We start from the raw sequence: 20401 nt of genomic DNA, 5'->3' as shown, positions 1-20401 counted from the left end.
CGACTTTTTCTGAATTATGCCAGTCTTGTAGTAAATGAGCGATATATTAATTTCTAGTCCTACATTATCAATTTTATTCCCTACTTTCTAATTAAACCGACAAAAACCCTAAATAAATTATAATTTAGATTATTTACCTATAAATACAATTTATTTTCATTATTTTTTTGTCCGCCACTCTACCATTTTATACCCCTTTCCAGTGAACGCATACTGTTCGCATGTATTTAGCAATAATTGGTGGGTTTGTGGTTTTAATAAAACTGTTTATTTATCTTATTCTTTTTTTTTCAATTGTTGCTATTTTGTTATTTATTTTACAAATAAAAAAAAGTATATTATTACAATTGATTTAAGCCATAGAAAATTAACTTTTGTTTGTATTTGAATGCCTCGAAGATTTGTGCAAACAGGTAAAAATAAATATACAAACTTTTGGATATACATTCAATTCACCTTGAATTTTTTTTGTTATTGTTACATATACATATACACATATTTAAAAGAATGCAAGCAGTAACGTATTAAATTTGAAAATTGTTTAAATTTTATATTAACACTTAAATTAATTCAATTGATTTCTTTTTATTATTATTATTAAACTCATGCTAATGGCTTGTTATTTTTTGGAAGTTTTCTTAAAAATTTTGTTGTTTATTTTAACAACAAATTTAATTAGAGCTGTTAATGCTGGAAAGCAGGAATTAAATTTTTTTATGGAATATTTTTATGAGTTAAATTGTTTACAATATTTATTTAACTTTTATCAAAATCAGTCATAAGTAACACTCATTTAACACTTAGTTAACCATTTAACACAGGACTACAGTGTAAATTAATAATTTTTTTTTAATTTCTATTTATAAATCCATTATTTGTTTACATAAAATCATTTGAACATGATTTGTATTGACGTAAATTTTATCTAACTACTTAGCAGACAAATATATACACTAACTGAAATTTGATCAGGGTGTTAAATTGTTAGAATTCTATTTTATAAACTACTACGGGAAAATATGTGCATACTGTAATCGGCCCACAATGGTATTTCATATATAGTGAGCTTACCACGTTTGTTAACATTTACACAACGGATGTGTATAAAATTTAGATTTCGACAACGAATTGTTGCAATGTTGACAACCTTGCGTTGTCAACCTTACATAGTGTTGTCGTACGTATAAACAGTTTAGTGTCAATTTGGTACCAGGCGTGTATATTTCTTTTTCCCTCTGTGTACTTATTAGTGTACATAAGAGTCATGCAGGCGGTATATAGTAGTCATTGAAAAGTAAGTTGTTGTGTAAGTACAAAATATGTCATTAAATATTCCCGTAAAAATATTAATGACAATAAAAAAGTCATACCAATTTTCCACATTTTGATATTTTCGACCCCATGACTCCATATTTTTGTGTCTCAAATATAAAATTTTTTGAAATTCACAGGAAATACGAATATTATCTTTCTCTGCCTCTAGACCTAAACTTTAAGTTATAAAAGTGCATTCTGGAAAATTTTCGGACGATAGGACTACGTTAACTGGTGACACCACAACTCTGAAGTAGAAAAAGGTTTTTGCAAAAAATTTACCACTTAATTTATATATTTGAATCTTAACAGCAAATAATTGGAATATATATTTATATTATGATATAAAACACAAAAATCGGTGGAAAATTGTAAAAGTTTTACAAATTCCTCAGACTATTTACTCTCACAAAACACTTAATGGAGAATTATTTCAAAAATTTCAACACACTTTTATATTCACCATCCAAAAAGATTGTTTTTGTCATTCCGTTTGTAACACATCGAAATATTGGTCTTAGACCCACAAAAGTATATATATTCTAGGTCCTTATTAAATTCTAAGACGATCTAGCCATGTCCGTCCGTCTGTCTGTTGAAAACACGATGGAAACCGAAAGGAAACAGCTAGAGGGTTAAAATTTTACACAAATATTCTATATAGCTTAAGTTTGTTTGGTATGGGGGCTCCACTCCCCCTATATGAAAGTCCGCTCGTTTTCCCCCAAAATGTTCAGTTGAATATTAAAGTAATTTATGCAAAATTTGAAGAATCTAGTTCTATTAGTTTCCCAGATAAATGAATTTTTGTATTTAATTAATATGGGAAGTGCCAAGTCCACCATTTAAAGTCCGCCAATTATTCCCTAAATGTTCACATTAATGTCAAAGCACTTCATGTAATATTTAAAGATTCTACATCTAATAGTTTCTCAGATATAAGGATTTTCTATTAAATTCATCTGGGGCTTTCAAGCCCCCAAGATAAAAGCCCGCCCTTTTTTCTCCAAAATGTTTAGATGAATATTAAAGTAATTTGTGCAAAATTTGAAGAATCTAGTTCTATTAGTTACCCAGATAAACGAAATTTTGTATTTAATTAATATGGGAGGTACCAAGTCCCCCACTGAAAGTCCGCCCGTTATACTCTAATTGTTCAGATGAATGTCAAAGTTCTTCAAGTAAAATTTGAAAATTCTAGCTCTAATAGTTTCTCAGATATACGAATTTTTCTATTTAATTAATATGGGGGCTCCAAGCCCCCTAGATGGAAGTCCGATCTTTTTCACCCAAAATGTTCAGACGAATATTTAAGTTCTTAGTGGAAAAGTTGAGGAATTTAGTTCTATTAGTTTCCCAGATAAAGGAATTTTTGCATTTAATTAATATGGGAGGTACCGCACCCCTCATGGGTAGTCCGCCAATTTATTTTCCAAAATGTTAACATGGATGTTAAAGTTATTTGTGCAAAATTTTAAGATTCTAACTGTAATTGTTTCTAAGATAAACGAATTTTTGTTTTCAATTTATATGGGAGGTGCCACGCCCCCTAATGCTAGTCCGCCTACTTTTTGTCCTAAATAATCATATTGACACTAAAGTGGCTCCGACAAAATTTGAGGACTCTAACTGTTATATTATCTCAAATATACGGATTTAATATTTTCTAATATGGGTGTGGCACCTCGCCCACTTGAAATTTCAAAATAAAAAGTAGCCTATTACCTATTCCAGACATACAGGAAAACATACGCTGTGAAAATTTCAAGAAAATCGGTTCAGCAGTTTTGTAGTCTATAACGTTCAAACATACAAACATACAACCAAACACACATTCATTTTTATATATATAGATAAACAAAGCATAATACCCTCCGCACTATAGTAGTGTAGGGTATAAACACCTTGAATTTTACAAAAACCATTAATATTCAACAAATATTCAACGGTGATGTAATCTCGAAGAAGAAAGAAGATTGTATATCAGAAAAGTTGCAGAATGGACTTTCCTATGGGCCAAAAATGGCGTTTTTAAAACTACGTGTTTCGATTCCCGCTAGAGACTCTGTTTTGTTTCCCTACAATGTACTTATAAAATGTTATATGTATTTTGTTATATGTATTTCCCTTGTTAAACATTTTTATAAATTTTCTTATTTTATAGAACTTTCCTCGAACCAATTGTGGTAAACTTAAATTTATTTTCTAACCAACTAGTGTTTGTAAATATTTTAAATTTCATTCTAAACTTGTCCTTAATTTAACTAACTAAATAATTATACAGACTTCAGTTAACAACCCAAAAAAAATGAAACCTTGAAACAAAAACATATTTCTACATAAAACAAAAAAATGTTTAATAAACCATAAAACTTTTCGTTAAGTATGACAAGAATTGGTAAAAGTAAAAAAAATGTTTGTCTAATCGTTTGTTTTTGCTTTTACCATCAATATTTATTAAGTTTCAACGAAATGCTGACAAAAAAATAATTTAAAACTTTTGTTTGAAAATGAGTGATGCCTTCATTATAACATCCCACAGTGTTGTGTTTATAGGGATTTCAATCTATATTTTTTTATGCTTTTATAAAAGTTTTTCATTTACAGATATAGATAAGGATTTTTCCATTTTATTCCCTAATATGTATATGTATTTTTATTGTTGTTATCATTTTCAAACACTCACATTGGCAGTTGTATTGTTTTTGCTACAAGAGAAATTTATTAAGGGTATTCAGGTAGACATGTAAAAGGCTCGTCAAATGTTTTATACAATTGCATATGAAATTGTATATTTCAGTTGTACAACATTGATAAGTTTATCGCCTCGCAAATTTGAGCAAATTGAGTCGCATAACTCGTAAATATCCTTATTATACTGAACAAACAATCATTTATCTAATGTTTTATTCCACTTTTGTTATTTATTTTCTTTTTATTAACAAAAATTGGAAATTATTAATGAAAATTATTATGATTGTTATTATTATTATTGTATTATTACATATTTGTAAATATTTTTAGGGCTTAAACTGTTAAGTACTAATGGAGCGAGTGAGTGGATGAGTTCAGTTTGTATGTAAACTGTTACAAGAGCTTGGTAAACAAAAAATTAAATTAAGATTAATAATTGTTTGCTTTATTTAGTTGTGTTGCTTTGAAATTGCAAAAAAAAAAAAATAAAACAATTAAGTCCCTTTAAGTACTATTTGCCCAAAAATAAATAGATTGCGGCGTATAGTCATAATTTATTTTGGCTTAAAGTTTTATTTCTATTCCTCCCTCCCTATTAACTCAGAAAATTGCTTAAATCATAAGGCTAGACTAGGAGGTTTGATTTATCTTGGTTGTGCGTTCGTGAAATTTAAGACCCAAAGCCGTAAAACAAATGTTTCCTTTTTCTTCCCTTATACACTTTTCCTCTGTCTTATAATTGTATTGCAGGATTAAATGGCAACCTTCAACCACTTCTCTAGAAGTACATACTTGTAGTATATTAAATCAAATTGATTTAAGTGTCAGATTTTATGTGCCTGTCGTCAGAGTTTGATGTCCTTTCTATTTTAGATTTGTTTTTAAATACAAAATAAAAATCACTGTATTTGGTATATAAAATCCATCAATGTTGTTAGAATTTTCTACATTTAGTATTTTATGACGTAGAAGATATTGTTTTTTGACAGTTATTATTTACGAGGTGCTGTTGGAAAGTTCAAAGTACAATTATAAAAGTAAACAAGTAAGAAATTATAGTCGGGCGAGGCCGATCAATAAATACCCTACACCTTTGACAAAAATATAATGTGATTTATTTGCCATAATAAAGCATTTAAATTGAATTGTACCTTGCCTCAGATATACATACTTAAGCCGTTTATTGTTGAATAAAATTGTGGACATTTAAGTGAAATTTTGATGGGGGCTTTTCATAGGGGCTAGGGTCATATGAGAACCTATTATTATGGAATTCGTGAGGGTCATCAAATCTTGTATAGAACTTGGTTTTTGCAGCTTTTTGTCGAGATATGAGTATATTAAACATAATTATGAACTTAAAAGCCCTATTCGGCGGGTTCAGTTGTATGGGGGCTAGGTGAAATAATAGACCGATGTTAACCATTTTCAATAGCCTTTGTCTCCGGTACCATAGAAGATCATGTGCCAAATTTCATTGAATTATCATCAAAATTGCGACCTGTAGTTTGATTACAAGGTTTACAAGCCCTATTCCAGGGTTCAGTTGTATGGGGGCTAGGTAAAATAATGGACCGATCTTAACCATTTTCAATAGGCTTTGTCCGTGGGGCAATAGAAGATAATGCACCAAATTTCATTGAATTATCTTCAAAATTGCGACCTGTAGTTACATGGACGGACGGACATAGCTAAATCGACTCAGAAAATGATTCTAAGCCGATTGGTATACTTTAAGGTGGGTATAGGACCAATATTATTGTGCGTTACAAACATCAGCACAAACCCAATATACCCTCCCCACTAAAGTGGTGTAGGGTATAATCACTGTATTTGGTATATAAAATCCATCAATGTTGTTAGAATTTTCTACATTTATTATTTTATGACATAGAAGATGTTGTTTTTTGACAGATATTATTTACGAGGTGCAGTTGGAAAGTTCATTACAATTATAAAAGTAAACTGTTTCTAGATAACGTGCGAGCAAACATAAAAAGTACAGATAAAATAAGCAAGAAAAGCTTTTCCGAAAAATATAATTATTCCAAAGTGTCACAATCCTTTGAAGAGAGAACTGATCTCATTTTACGATTCTAAGATGATCTGAGCTGCTGAAATCGAATTTGATATCTATTTTTCTCTATCAACCACAGTTTTCTCGCCAAATGGCATTGAATATTTAGTTCATATATTAGGGACTTTTTATATGATAATAAAAGTATATTTAAGTTTAAGGGTTAATTTCGATATCATCATAAATACGGGCCTTTTATACCCTAGAGTCTAGGCCCTAGACCAATTTAGTCTGTCTGTCTGTCTATCTGTCTGTCCATGTAAGCCTTGTAATCAAACTACAGGTCGCAATTTTGAAGATAATTAGATGAAATTTGGTACACACATTACTTTTGAATCAAGGACGAGCCCTATTGATTTTTGTTGATATCAGTCCATTATTTCAAATAGCCTCCAAATAATTGTGAAAAATATACGATATTAGTATACAAAATAGGCACAACTACGTTTTATCATTTCAATGAAATTCGTTATAATTAACTTTAATCTAAACACAAATCCCTCCATCAAATTTTGTTAGGATCGGTTCATAATTGACCCTAGCCCCCATATATAGCCTCCATCATAAAATAAGTTTTTCATCAAAAATATATCGAAATTAGGGAAAAATCAAATCAACATAAGTAAATGATTTATTATTAAAAATAATACACATTTTCGATATACTCGTAAATGGTGTAGGGTATCATATGGTCGGCCACGTTCGACTATACTTTTTTACTTGTTTATATTATTTTCCTAACTTTCATTAAAATTATTTGAAAACAAAATAATATTTTACGATGATTTCAAGAAAATTTCCCAATATTGCTAAGCTTGAGTTTGACCTTCAAACCAAAAATATAGTTTTCTTCGAAATTCTCAAAATTTACATCGTAGGTATCGCTAATATGTGCGAGATATCGTGCTAATTTCTTTACTATTTTATTCCTTTCTTTGTTGTCCATAAGTCATATAGAGATTATCTTAAAATTTTAAAATTTGCTTAACAAAATTGTTGAAAGTCTAAAACTAAAGCTTTGAAACTGCTATCTGAGGGGTTTTAATTTATGACTATACCCCGAATACGGGTTACACTATCTAATGAGGATAAAAACCCACATTTAAGTTAATACGAGTATGTTTAATGTAATGACATGGTTTTATTAGAATATTTCTCAGTGAAGTGTTTTGTGACACTAAATGATCGGAGGAATTTGTAATATCTTTTAAAATTTTTAACCAATTTTTGTGTTTTATATGTTATTAGAACGAAAAGTGCATTCATTATACAATTATTTGGTGTAAAAATTCAAAAAGACAAATTTGGTGCCAACATTTTTGTAAACATCGTTTTCCTCTTCAGAGCGTGGAGCAACCAGTCAATGTGGTCCTATCGCATTAATTTTTTCCAGAATGCATTTCTATAACTCCCCCCAGTAGTTCGGTCTGACAGTCCTGAACTACCTATATAACCTACCACTTAGGGTTACCCCTAGCCACCGATTATCTTCACCCTCGTTAACAAAGAGTACATCCGCGACGAAAGACGAGTTAGAGCCAACCAGGTGGTTAGACGTTTTTGGGAATCACTGTCTTTTTTGGATGTAATGTTCGGTCGGACATTCCCGAACTACCCATTTAACCTAGCACTTAGAGTTATACCTAGCCACCGACTGCCTAGGTGACTGGCTATTTTAACATGTGCCTATCCTACGATAAAATCAATCGTCACCCCATAGATTATTAATAGACAGACAAAAGCTTAAGTTTGTTCATTAAGTGTCCACTCTCTCGCTTACAAAGGGGACACTAAAGTGACGATTATCTTCCCCTCTTTTACAAAGAGTACATCCGTGACGAAAGATGAATTAGAGCCAACCAGGTGGTTAGACGTTAGTGAAAATCCCTTTATTTTTCGGATGCATTGACTCTTTGTCGAACTAAAAGTCTGGAGGCAGAGACTGCCAATATTCTACTCTATACCCACTTGAAAATCGAGATGAACACGTTTGTTATGTTGTGAATTAACTAATGTTAATAATAAATTACATTACTTTAGAAGTAATTACAGTTATACCAATTACAATTACTTCTAATTGCAAATGAAGTTTTAACAATTTCAATTACTTGTTATTGCAACTAAAATATTACCAATTACAGTTGTTTGTAATTGCAACTGAAGTATAACTTATAATTATGATGGATATTATGTATTGAAATTACAATTACTTTAACTGTAATTGTTAAAATAATAAATATGAAAGTAATCAGCATATTTGTTGCATTCCTTAATATAACTTTTTCTGAATTATGTAATTGAGTTATTTTACATTAAAATTACATAAAATTCTAATGGGCATTACTTCGATTACAAGTAATTGTAATGGATACTGAATTACCTAATGTAATCCTATACTTTAGAACTGATCTAATGGCATCAGTTTAATAAGTATAAACTTATTAAAGTATTGATATAAATATTAATATAATTGAATTACTAAGTTATTTTATCTAACAGAACCAATGACGCACGAAAACTTTTTCTCAGTAAAGATATCCAGTTAAATAAAAATATATTCGTCAATTTATGTGCATAAATAAAATACTAATAATAATTAAAACATTATCAGACGTTAACCTGGGCTAATATTATAACTTATTTATTAACAAAATAAATTGAAATATTTATTATTTATAAAAATATCTATATAAATTAATAAGTAAAAACTTACCGATGAATTCTCATCACAATTGAGCATGCCATAGAAATCCTCATTGGGATCACGTTTAAAATTTATAATCGAATCGACAGCACTCATTTTTAAGTAGAATTTAGTCTCGTTTTATTTATTTGTAAATTCAAATTCCTTTAATACACAACAATTACAATTTCCAATTGAACACTAAAATAAACAATTATTTAATTTATTTTTTTTTTATATTTTATTTGCGTTGATAATTGAAAATTTAGCAGTAAAAGAAAATAAAAACAAACAAGATTATATATATTATTATATTATTTATTTTTTTATTTATGTTTGTAGCTATATATAATCCAATTCTATTTAATCTTAATTGATTCAAAAGCACGAGTACTCCAACGACAGCTGGGAACTCGCCTGGAGGTGTAAATAAAAACATAATCCATTCTGTTTTTTATTTTTTTTTATTTTTGTGTCTATACACTTCCGACGTTGATGACAATTGATTGTGATAACAAAAATAGCAAAAAAACGACAAAATGTTTTTGAGCCTTTTTAGTTTGCACACTGGGTTGGGTGTTTGGAATATGTGGTTGCAAAAGCGAACATGTTACCTAATTTTCAAATATTTTAAGTTCTTAAACATTCATTAACTTCTTTGAACAAATCATTAATATCTAATCCCAGGTATTTGACAAAGAGTCAAAGCACACGTTAAAGACATTATTTTCCACTTAAACGAGAAGCAGTCGTCACTTTCTTGTACCCTAGGTAAACGAGAACGTAGACTGTCGTCACTTTGCTGTATCCTAGGTAAAAGAGAAAGGGGTATTTTGAAACTTGTTTGTTCTGTCAATTGTCCATTTGTCTTCAAAGAGTCAATTGGCATTCTCTTAGTACATGCCCATGTCAAAATAACTTGTCGGATGGCTAGTGGTGACCCAAATGATAGGTTAAATAACTAGTTCAGGACTGTTCCCCCAAACTGCTGGAATGTTATTTAAAAAATTTAATTTAAATGATTTATGCACCGATTAATACAAAGTGGAGGATTTTCGAAAAAAAGTGACAGGGGCCTGACACAGAATTTCATTCCGATTGAAAGTGGAAGTATTACATAAGTAGTAAATTAATTGAATAAAACTTCAAAAAAACCATAACCTTAAACAAATTTCAATTCCTTTTTAAAAATTTTAAATAGTTTAATTCCAAAAAAGTTGTCGTTCCACAATTCCACTTTAGATCGGAATGTAATTCTGTGACAGGTCCCTTAAATCAATTGTTTCTAAACAGTTATTCTGAATTTATAATGTTATGAGAAGAAATGCTATCGACCTCAAAAGCCCATTCATTATGAACAGTGTCGGAGGTCCGCATATTAGGCAACCTTGGATATGAGAACAATTAGAAGTAATCCGATTTCATTTGACACTTGGATATGAAAGACGAAACGACAGTCCATCGAATTGTTCTGCCATTCGGAGAAATCAAACTATTCAATGAATGTGTAATTAATGGGTCGTCCTTGGACAAAAATATTTAACTAAAGAGTATTCAGATTTCCCAGCTGTGATATCGAACGCGATCGACGAATGAGCTATAGAGAAATTGGAACTCTAGTGATTCACTTTTACCATTACCTAATGAACTCTGGCTCTTTCACGGAAAATAAACTTCAATCTCTCTGCCCTTGATATACATTTGTTAAGGCTATAGGCATACTTATGGATGTTCCAGGTAAGGACTTATTGGTTCGTAAATAACAGTTCCCTGCAAAAATTTCGACTACTTCTCACATGAGTGTAAAGAGTACTTTTCAAAGGACTAGGACTGATCCAAAACTAATCCGAATATATGGAAGTTACATACTCCATTTAACATTATGATGTCCTAGGTGTGGACCACATAATCCATACATGCATTATATCAGAATAATCCCAAAACTACTCCCTTCTTCAATTAATGAGAGTAAGTGATTTGCATTATGGTCCTGGACCATGTTGTTATAAAAAAAATAAACATGATCCATGCCTACTTTACATAAGACTACTAAATGGATCATGTATTCCAATAAAGTTTACAGCAGAGTAGTTTTGGGATTACCCATGTGGATCATGAACTTCAAACATTTTTGTAGGGTTATTGCAGAAGTTGTTTAGACGATATCTAGGTAAGCGCCTTTCTCATGATATGGATTGTCTCGAAAATGTCGCCACTAATAATTCTACTAAATGTTTAGTTCTATCAGGGAATGAAGGAATTAAAGAGGAATAATATTATGTTTGTCAAAATAGGCCAAATGGCCTCGTTTAAATTTCGTTAAAACTTTTTATAGGCATTCCTACTAGACACTGTGTGTTTGTACGATTGTTATATCTAGGGACTACCCTAGTAACACCTATTGCATAAGTTGTTCAGACGAGGAGGAAGAGGAATCGGTGCAATAACTTTTGTGAAGCATAGGCGTCGTTCGTGATCTGGGTTTCACCGGGTATAAAGTTTCACCGGGTATAAAGTAAGGAGGAATTATTTTAACGGTATCACAATCTAACTTAACATCCTATCTAGATATGTAAAATTTTATTAAAATCGAGTTAACCGTTTATTGGTTATTATAAGACCTTGCGCGAAGTCCGATCCGATTTCCACCAAAACTGCTAGTATTACAATTACTGTATTATCAAAATATGTATGTTTTTGTGAGTGTTCAAGTAGTATTGCAAGAAAAGAAGCTGTATTGGGGGTTAAAGAAACGAATATTGGTTCATATGGGCATTTTAAAAGTCATACAAACGGACGGGTCATAGCACATGAATTTAAAATACAAACAATTTCGGAATCTTTGATCAATATTCTTGTCTTTGACGTTTTTTAAGTTGTTAAGATAAAAATACTTGATTTAAAGGAATCAAAAAACTAATCAATTGAAATTTATTGAAATAATTAATAAAAAAAAAAAATTTCAGAAAAGTTTCACAATTATAATATGTAATTATAATTACATTGATGGCAATTCTAGAATCAATTATTTTAAACAGACATGGGGGTAATGATTACACAAAGTAATTCATTGCATGGTCAATTACAATTACTTGTAATGTGTAATTGGGCAATAACCAATTACAAATACATGTAATTGGAAATTCTTCAATTACAATTACAAGTAATTGTAATTGAAAAACTTGTATAACAATTACAAATAATTGTACTTGAAAAACTTCAGTTACAAGTAAATAATTGTAGTTAATAAAGCTTCAATGTAATTGTAATTGAAAATGTAGTCATTACCCTCCAAGCCTGATTTTAAATGAATAGATAACCAAATTTCAAAACAGTATTTCATTATTCAAACCTTTTGCTTTTTGCAAACCATATTTTAATTATAATATGTAATTATAATTACATTGATGGCAATTCTAGAATCAATTATTTTAAACAGACATGGGGGTAATGATTACACAAAGTAATTCATTGCATGGTCAATTACAATTACTTGTAATGTGTAATTGGGCAATAACCAATTACAAATACATGTAATTGGAAATTCTTCAATTACAATTACAAGTAATTGTAATTGGCAAAACTTCAATTACCATTACAAGTAATTGTAATTGAAAAACTTGTATTACAATTACAAATAATTGTACTTGAAAAACTTCAGTTACAAGTACATAATTACATAAAAAAAAAAGTACATAAAAGCTTCAATGTAATTGTAATTGAAAATGTAGTCATTACCCTCCAAGCCTGATTTTAAATGAATAGATAACCAAATTTCAAAACAGTATTTCATTATTCAAACCTTTTGCTTTTCGCAAAACATATTTTAACCAAATATTACAAACATACAGCCCAGTGTGCATTTTTTGATGATTAAAAATCAAGCTCATGATTGGAAAGAAATTTGTTTTCTTTTAAGATTATATTTGTCATTTTTTTAAAATATTAATTTTCTTTATATTTGTTGTTGTAGCGGTATCACACGCGTTTTAAATTAAATTAAAAACGACTAAAACACAAACAACGCTTCGTTATAAAAATATATTTTTTTAAGAATTTGTTTAACTTTTTTTATTTTGTTATTTGAAAAAGTAATTATGTAGTTTTGTTTCTTATTGTTTATAAACGATTTTAACGTTTTAAAACGTAATTAACAATTAATAAAAACAGTTGCAAAAAAAAAAAATACAATTTGTAAATTATTTTACAATAAAATCCAGTTTTTAAAACGAAACAATGCAATTAAATAAATATAAACAAAATGCAAATGTTTAAACAATAAAAAAATACTTTCACTTTTTATAAGTAATGAACAATTTATATTTAATAAAATAATTAATTAATGACAATTTAAACAAAAATATTTACTTCACTTTAAAATTGAACTTGGAAAAAAAGTTGCTATTTATTTAAAATAAATTTTATTTTTATTTTCGAAATAAAAATAAATCAAAAACTAAAATTTTGAAACTAAAAAACACAAATTGCCAACAGCCCGTTTGAATTTCTTATTTATATGTTAATGATTATAAGATTAAAAATTTTTTTATAAATAATTTTTTTTTTTTATTATTTTTTTATAAATATATTTTTTTTCAGTTGTTGTTGTTGCTGGCAATAAGTCAAAATTATAACTGCCACTTGTGTGTTTTCGTTCGTTGCGAGTAACGTACCGTGCTTGTATTTGAAACTCTTGGCTCTGATGAATAATCGGTCGGTTTGTTAGTTGGTTGGTTGAATGAATGAATGGATGGAAGTTGCTGCTGCACACAGAGAAACAGACAGCGAAAAAACAATCTTAATATTGACTGGATTACTAACAACAACAACTGCTTACAATCTAAACAAAAATTCAACAATACCATCAACCAACTAGTTACCTTTAGACATGCATCGTTGAAAACAACCCAACTAAACTGGAATTTGACTCACTCACAGTTCAAAAGTTGGGGGAATTTTTCTATTTAGTCTGAAATTTTACTGGTTTTTCTCTCTCTCTCTCTCTCTACATGGGCTCCATCTCATATTTTACCTCTCTTGATGTTGTGGTTGTTGTTAAACTGGAAAGTCCCATTAACCTAAAAACTCACAACTATCTCTTCATCTCATTTTATATTATTTACTGTTCCAAACAACAAGTTGTTGTTTTTTTTATTTTTATTATTCAAAACTGTTGCTTTTTCCATGACATTGTATTTGTAGTATCTCTGAAATACATATTTGTATCTCTGACTCTAAGCTTCATTGATAAAGAGCACCACAATTCATTCTGTTAAAATCTTTGTTAAAGCTATTATTTCTTGTTGTTGTTGTTGTAAGCTTTAAGTTTTTAAATTCATTTCATTTCCAGTGCACAGTGGCGTGTGTGTTGTTTTTAGTCACTTTAATACCCTGAACAACCCACAAAAACCTACGCATACAGCATGCGCATCAACTGGGTTAGCAGCTTTTACATTTTGTTTGGCCTTAACTCTATAAAAGCTTTAAAAACAGATGTGTTCATAAAGATAGTCAAACAATTGTTATATCATCAGTGGTGATAGAGGATATACATTCCGTGTATAACACCAAGAAATATTCATCTTAGACCCAACAAAGTATATGCATATATTCTGGATCCTTGTGAAATTCGATTTAGCTATGTATGTCCGTCTGTCTGTGTAAAACTAGCTCACGTTAAAACAAAGAAAATCAACCAAATTTTCCGAAACTATTTATTATTTTCATATGGAGTTTGGTATTGAAAATCAGCAAAATCGGTATACAACGTAAAATTTCAGACTAGCTCCAAAAACATTACCTTTTTTCCTAATTCTTAAGAAGATTTCTCAGAAACTACCAAAGATAATTCGATGAATTATGTCAAACGTTATTTTTTTCGCCAGAGATCCATTATATTCAAAATCATTACAATCGATCCAAAATATACTATAGCCCCCATACAAAAGTAAATATTCCCGCAAATTAATTCATTTTTAATAACTCCCTCAAATATATCGGAATCAACATAAAATATTGTATACATAAATATAATATTAACATATTACCAACGTAGATCTGTATTGGTCCACAATTGGCCATAGCTGTCCACTTCCAAAAATCACTTAAACGCCCATATTACTTTCAGAAATAAAACTATTGTGAAACTATTTTTTATTATCATATGGAGTTTGGTATTGAAAATCAGCAAAATCGGTACACAACGTAAAATTTCAGACTAACTCCAAAAACATTACCTTTTTCCTAATTCTGAAGAAGATTTCTCAGAAACTACAAAATATATTTCAATGACTTTTGTCAAACGTTATTATTTTTTCGCCAGATATCCATTATATTCAAAATCATTACAATCGATCCAAAATTTACTATAGCCCCCATACAAAAGTATATATTCCCGGAAATTAATTAATTTTTAATAACTCCCTCAAATATATCGGAATCAACATACAATTTTGTATACATAAATATAAAATTAACATATTACCAACATACATCTGTATTGGTCCACAATTGGTCATAGCTGCCATATAAGGTCCACTTCCAAAAATCACTTAAACGGCCTTATTATATTTATAAATAAAGCTATCGTGATAAAACTCGACATGAAAATGTTTTGTGTATATATAAATCGTTCTTCGAAATTTTTTCTGGATCGGCCCGAAATTAATCATATCTCCCATATAAGGTACACTTTCGAAAATGATAAATAAAGTTATCGTGATAAGATTCGACATGAATAGCTTTTGTGTATTTCTAAAGTATTCCTCTATTTTTCCGGATCAGTCCACAATTTGTCATAAGGTCCACTTCTGAAAATCACTTAAACGCACATATTTCATTGTCAAATAAAGCTATCTTGATAAAATTCGACATGAATATGTTTTGTACATATATGAATCACTCTACATAATTTTTTCAGTATAGGCCAGTAATTGGTCATAGATCCCATATAAGGCCCACTTCCAAAAATCACTTATACGCACATTTCATTGTCAAATAAAGCTAGCTTGATAAAATTCGATATGAATTTTTTTTCTGCATTTATGAACTCTACATATTTTTTTTATTATAGGCCAGTAACTGGTCATAGCTCCTATATAAGGACCACTTCCGAAAATCACTTAAACGCTCATATTTCATTAATTAATAAAGCTATCGGGGTAAAATTAGACTTGAATATGTTCTGTTTATATATAAGTATAACTCATTCTGCGAAATTCCGGATCCCTCCATAATAGCTCCGATTTAAGGACCATTTCCGAAAATGACTTAAACGCACATATTTCATTTATAAATAAAGTTATCGTGATAAAATTCGGCATGAGTATGTTTTGTGTTTTTTTTTTTTAATAATTCCTCGAAATTTCATCTGGATCAGTCCACAATTGGTCATAGCTCTCACATAAGGTCCACTTCCTAAAGTCACTCAAAAGCACACATTTCATTGATTAATAAAGCTATAGTGGTCCACAATTGTTCATAACTCTCATAACTTAAACGATCAACTTCATTGACGATCAAAGTTATCGGGATAAAATTCGATATGAATTTGTTTTTTGAATATACATTCATATACATTCATATATATTAATCATTATACATTCATATATATTAATCATTATACGGAATTTTTCCGTATTGGTCCATAATAGGTCATAGGATCGTTCCACAGTGCAAATGTCAAAAATTTGTCTTGAGTTACAAAACATTTATTTTGATACAAGGATAAGATCTAAGCTTTATTTTGAGTTACAAAGATTATAAGACTATTTACTATACAATAGGGCTAACAATAGTGAACACTACATCCCGATCGGAAGACACCGGCTTCAAAATTTTTTGTCACAAGACATGAAATCCGCTATTTTTTTACTCACTACTGTTGAAATCCATTTTCCAATAGACTTCCCAAAAAGCTGTAAATCTAATGTAAAGACCACATAATTTATCACAACAATGAAGCTTTTATAAGAAAAACAACTTTAAGCTTTTTAAAATAAAGCTAAAATGTTAAACTTAAAAATATTTAGTACTAAAAATTAATTTTCTGTAAAGACTAGCAACATTAGAAATGTTCTAAAAAAAGCTCCAAGTTCTTTTAACATGAATAGTGTTGTAAGTTGTTGAAAATTTTATTTACATCCCTTAAGCTTTAACATACTGTTGTCATTACTGTGTGTATTTTGTGACGAATGAATATTGTGTAAATTTCAGTTGAACTGTTTTGTGTGTTAAACTAAGTGAACTTAAAATATTTAATTATTTATGTAATTACTTTCTGTCATTTGTTGAACAGTTATTAAATTTGTTAAGATATTAATCACTTTAAATGTGGAAAGCCTATTTACCAAATTCATTAGAGTAATACTGGTCATAAGTAGTATTGACCAAAGAAACATTTTGAAGAGAAGGTTAATAATAATTTGTTTTAAAGTGGGAGGTATAGGGTGTATAGATTTACACCACTTAAGAAAGAAATAAATATATGTATGTATGTAGGATATTTTAAAATATATTTTTCATAACTGTTTTGAATAAATATCGATTGTTAAAAATGTTTATTTACAAGAACTTAACCGTATTACAATTTGTTTGTTATTGGCAAATTGATTAACTCCGATTTATTAGAATTTGAAAGTTTTATATTAGTGTTTGATTGGGGCCTAACAATTGTAAATCTAGATTAAAGTTTGAATTTAATTATAGACATGGTTAATTTTAAAACAGTTATTTTATTATAGATTTTCTTTTCTTCAGATTTTTTTATAAAGTTAAATTATTAATAAATTACGTTTCTAAAAATCAATAAAATCTCTCCCGCAAATAAATCCCATTAGAATAATATTTCAAACAAAACAATTATAATAAAATATAAGTTCATAAACACTTGAGAAAACCAAATGGTAAAAATGAAGAAAACTAATAGATGTAGAGAAAAATTAAATTTTGCAGTTTTATTATACTCTACACGGGTATTATGCGTTTGTACTGATGTTTGTAACACCCAAAAATATTGGTCCTACACCCATCTTGAAGTATATCAATCGGCTCAGAATCACTTTCTGAGTCGATTTAGCTATGTCAGTCCGTGTCTGTCCGTCTCTGTGTCCATGTAATTTAATGAAATTTGGCACATACTCTTCTTATGACCCAAGGACTCTTCTAATGACCCAAGGACTATTGAAAATGGTTAAAAAATAATCAAAATTTTTAACGTAATCACTTTTTTTATATTGTTTTTGTCATTCGGTTTGTAACACATCGAAATATTCATCTAAGACCCATATTCTGGATCCCTATTAAAATCTAAGACGATCTAGCTATGTCCGTCTGTCTGTCCGTCTGTTGAAAACACGATAGAGTCTAAACGGAAGAAGCTAGCTAGCTGAAATTTTGCCAAATATTTTATATTAATGCAGTTTGTTTGGTATTGAAAATGAGCAATATCGGTCAACGATTTCGTCTAGCTCCCATATAAGGTCCTCTTCAGAAAATGACGTTAACGCTCATAACTGACTAAAAGAAACATCTATAGCGATGAAATTCGACATGAACATATTTTATAGGAACCTTAATATCATTTAAAATTTTATAAGGATCGGTCCATAATTTACCCTATCCCCCATATAAGGTCCCCATCAGAAAATTACAATTGACTAAAAGAAGCATCTATAGCGATGAAATTCGACATAAACATATTTTATAGGAATCTTAATATCATTGTAAAATTTTATAAGGATCGGTCCATAACTGGCCCTATCCCCCATATAAGGTCCCCCTCAGAAAATGACATAAACGCTCATAACTGATTAAAAGAAACAGCTATATCGATAAAATTCGACATAGACATATTTTATAGGAACTTTAATATTTTTGTAAAATTTTATAAGGTTCGGTCCATAATTGACCCTACCCCCGTATAAGGTCCCCTTCAGTAAATGACTTTAACGCTCATAACTGTCTAAAAGAAGCATCTATAGCGATGAAATTCGACATGGAGATATTCTATAGAAACCTAAATCGCTTTGTAAGATTTTATAAGCATCGGTACATAATTGAACCTACCCCCCATATAAGGTCCCCTTCCGAAAAAGATTTTAACCCTCAGAACTGTCCAAAATAAGCATCTATTGCGATGAAATTCGACACGAACATATTTTACAGAAACTTTAATATCATTATAAAATTTTATAAGGATCGGTCCATAATTGACCCTACCCCCCATATAAGGTCCCCTTCAGAAAATGGCTTTAAGGCTCATAACTGTATAAAAGAAGCATCTATAGCGATGAAATTCGACATGAACTTATTCTATAGGAACCTAAATTGCTTTGTAAAATTTTATAACGATCAATCCATAATTGATCCTACCCCCCATATAAGGTCCCCTTCAGAAAATGGCTTTAACGTCCCCCTAAATAAGGGCCCTCTCAGAAAATAACCTTAAAAATGCAAGTATAGCGACAAACTTCGACAAAAATTTCTCTATACATAGATGTAATAAATGAGAAAATTGTTTTGATAATAACAAAAGCATCGATTCTTAAATATCAAAGTTTATTTATAAGGAAGCATTCCTTTTTGGCAATGATTTGATGGTGGGTATACAAGATTCGGCACAGTCGAATATAACACTCTTACTTGTTTAAAATGGAGTTTTTCAAAAGTATAAGCTGTAGTGTTTAGATCAATAACATCTAATGGATTTTATCGTTCTCAAGTATAAAAAAAAAATCCTTTTACAGTTGACCTTACCGCCAGCCGCATCAGCAACAATTTGCTGTATTTGCTTGTTGTGGGGATCTGCAAGTAATGACTTTTACTTACTCAACAACTTACATTTCAATGACTACTACATACCGTCTGCATTATTTAGAAGGATATTATGTGTAAGTACTTACAAATAATATTATGTGTAAGTACTTACATTTTATCCTCGATTTTTTCGAATTTCGTTTTCACACAAAAGAAAAAAAAATAATTTTACTTAACTCCCTAACACCAGGCGATCATAGTAAGAACTTACCTAAATGCCTCCAATGTCATCACCGTGTTTAAATAATGAGTTAAAATGCTATTATGTAAGCAAATTTTAGCATTTTATCTCCTTACTTTTTAGTGTTAGTTTTTGCTCGGTATTTACATTAAAAATCCATTATATAATTTCGTGACACTGAGTTACATTTTTGAGAGATGTCGAATTGCTTTACGTGAACACCTGCCTTGAAGGCCTTTACAGTGGTCTTTTTCATCCACAGGATGAGCTTTTTTGACGACTCACCGCCGACCCTTTACACGCTGTTTCTGCCAGTACATGTAGTACTTTAGTACTTTGCTAGTCGAGCTATCTGATCTGTGACAATTGCAGCCCCGTTGCCTAACATTCGAGATAGAAAAACATCATTTCCGTTTGTAACCACGCAGATGAGATGTCCTCTATTGAGCCGACAACAGCACCTAGAGACGTAATCGGTAGACCGAAACACGAATCCATTAGTCGAGGACATCTTACTCACAGAGAATATACTATAGTAGATCTGGTATGAACAGACTAAACCCTGAACATACCCGGACAAGGAACCTTATACCCATCACCATTCAACCCATCACACTTCTCATTCATCTGACTCACT

At 30.0% G+C, this 20401-nt stretch overlaps 1 protein-coding gene across 4 annotated transcripts in view; it reads right to left on the bottom strand.

Moving 5' to 3' along the window:
- Positions 1–13673, bottom strand: part of LOC119603939 (J domain-containing protein) — a 76475-nt gene extending 62802 nt beyond the window's left edge. For 2 of the 4 annotated variants that reach the window (XM_037956241.1, XM_037956238.1), the window contains exons 1-2: positions 13442–13673; positions 8799–8969 (exon numbers count right to left, since the gene is read on the bottom strand). In XM_037956241.1, the coding sequence (XP_037812169.1) occupies positions 8799–8885 (87 nt within the window). In that variant the 5' untranslated portion in view covers positions 8886–8969; positions 13442–13673. Of the gene's footprint in view, positions 1–8798; positions 8970–13136; positions 13415–13441 lie in introns of those variants that run through there. The other 2 variants (XM_037956239.1, XM_037956240.1) reach the window with 2 other exon arrangements.
- Between the last annotated feature and the right edge of the window lie 6728 nt (positions 13674–20401).

This window comes from Lucilia sericata, unplaced genomic scaffold (genome assembly GCF_015586225.1).
Source record: "Lucilia sericata isolate MDLA Ls3-8-SP2 unplaced genomic scaffold, ASM1558622v1 Contig000348F_arrow, whole genome shotgun sequence".
Lineage (NCBI taxonomy): Eukaryota > Metazoa > Arthropoda > Insecta > Diptera > Calliphoridae > Lucilia > Lucilia sericata.
This window is presented reverse-complemented; position numbering and strand designations above follow the sequence as displayed.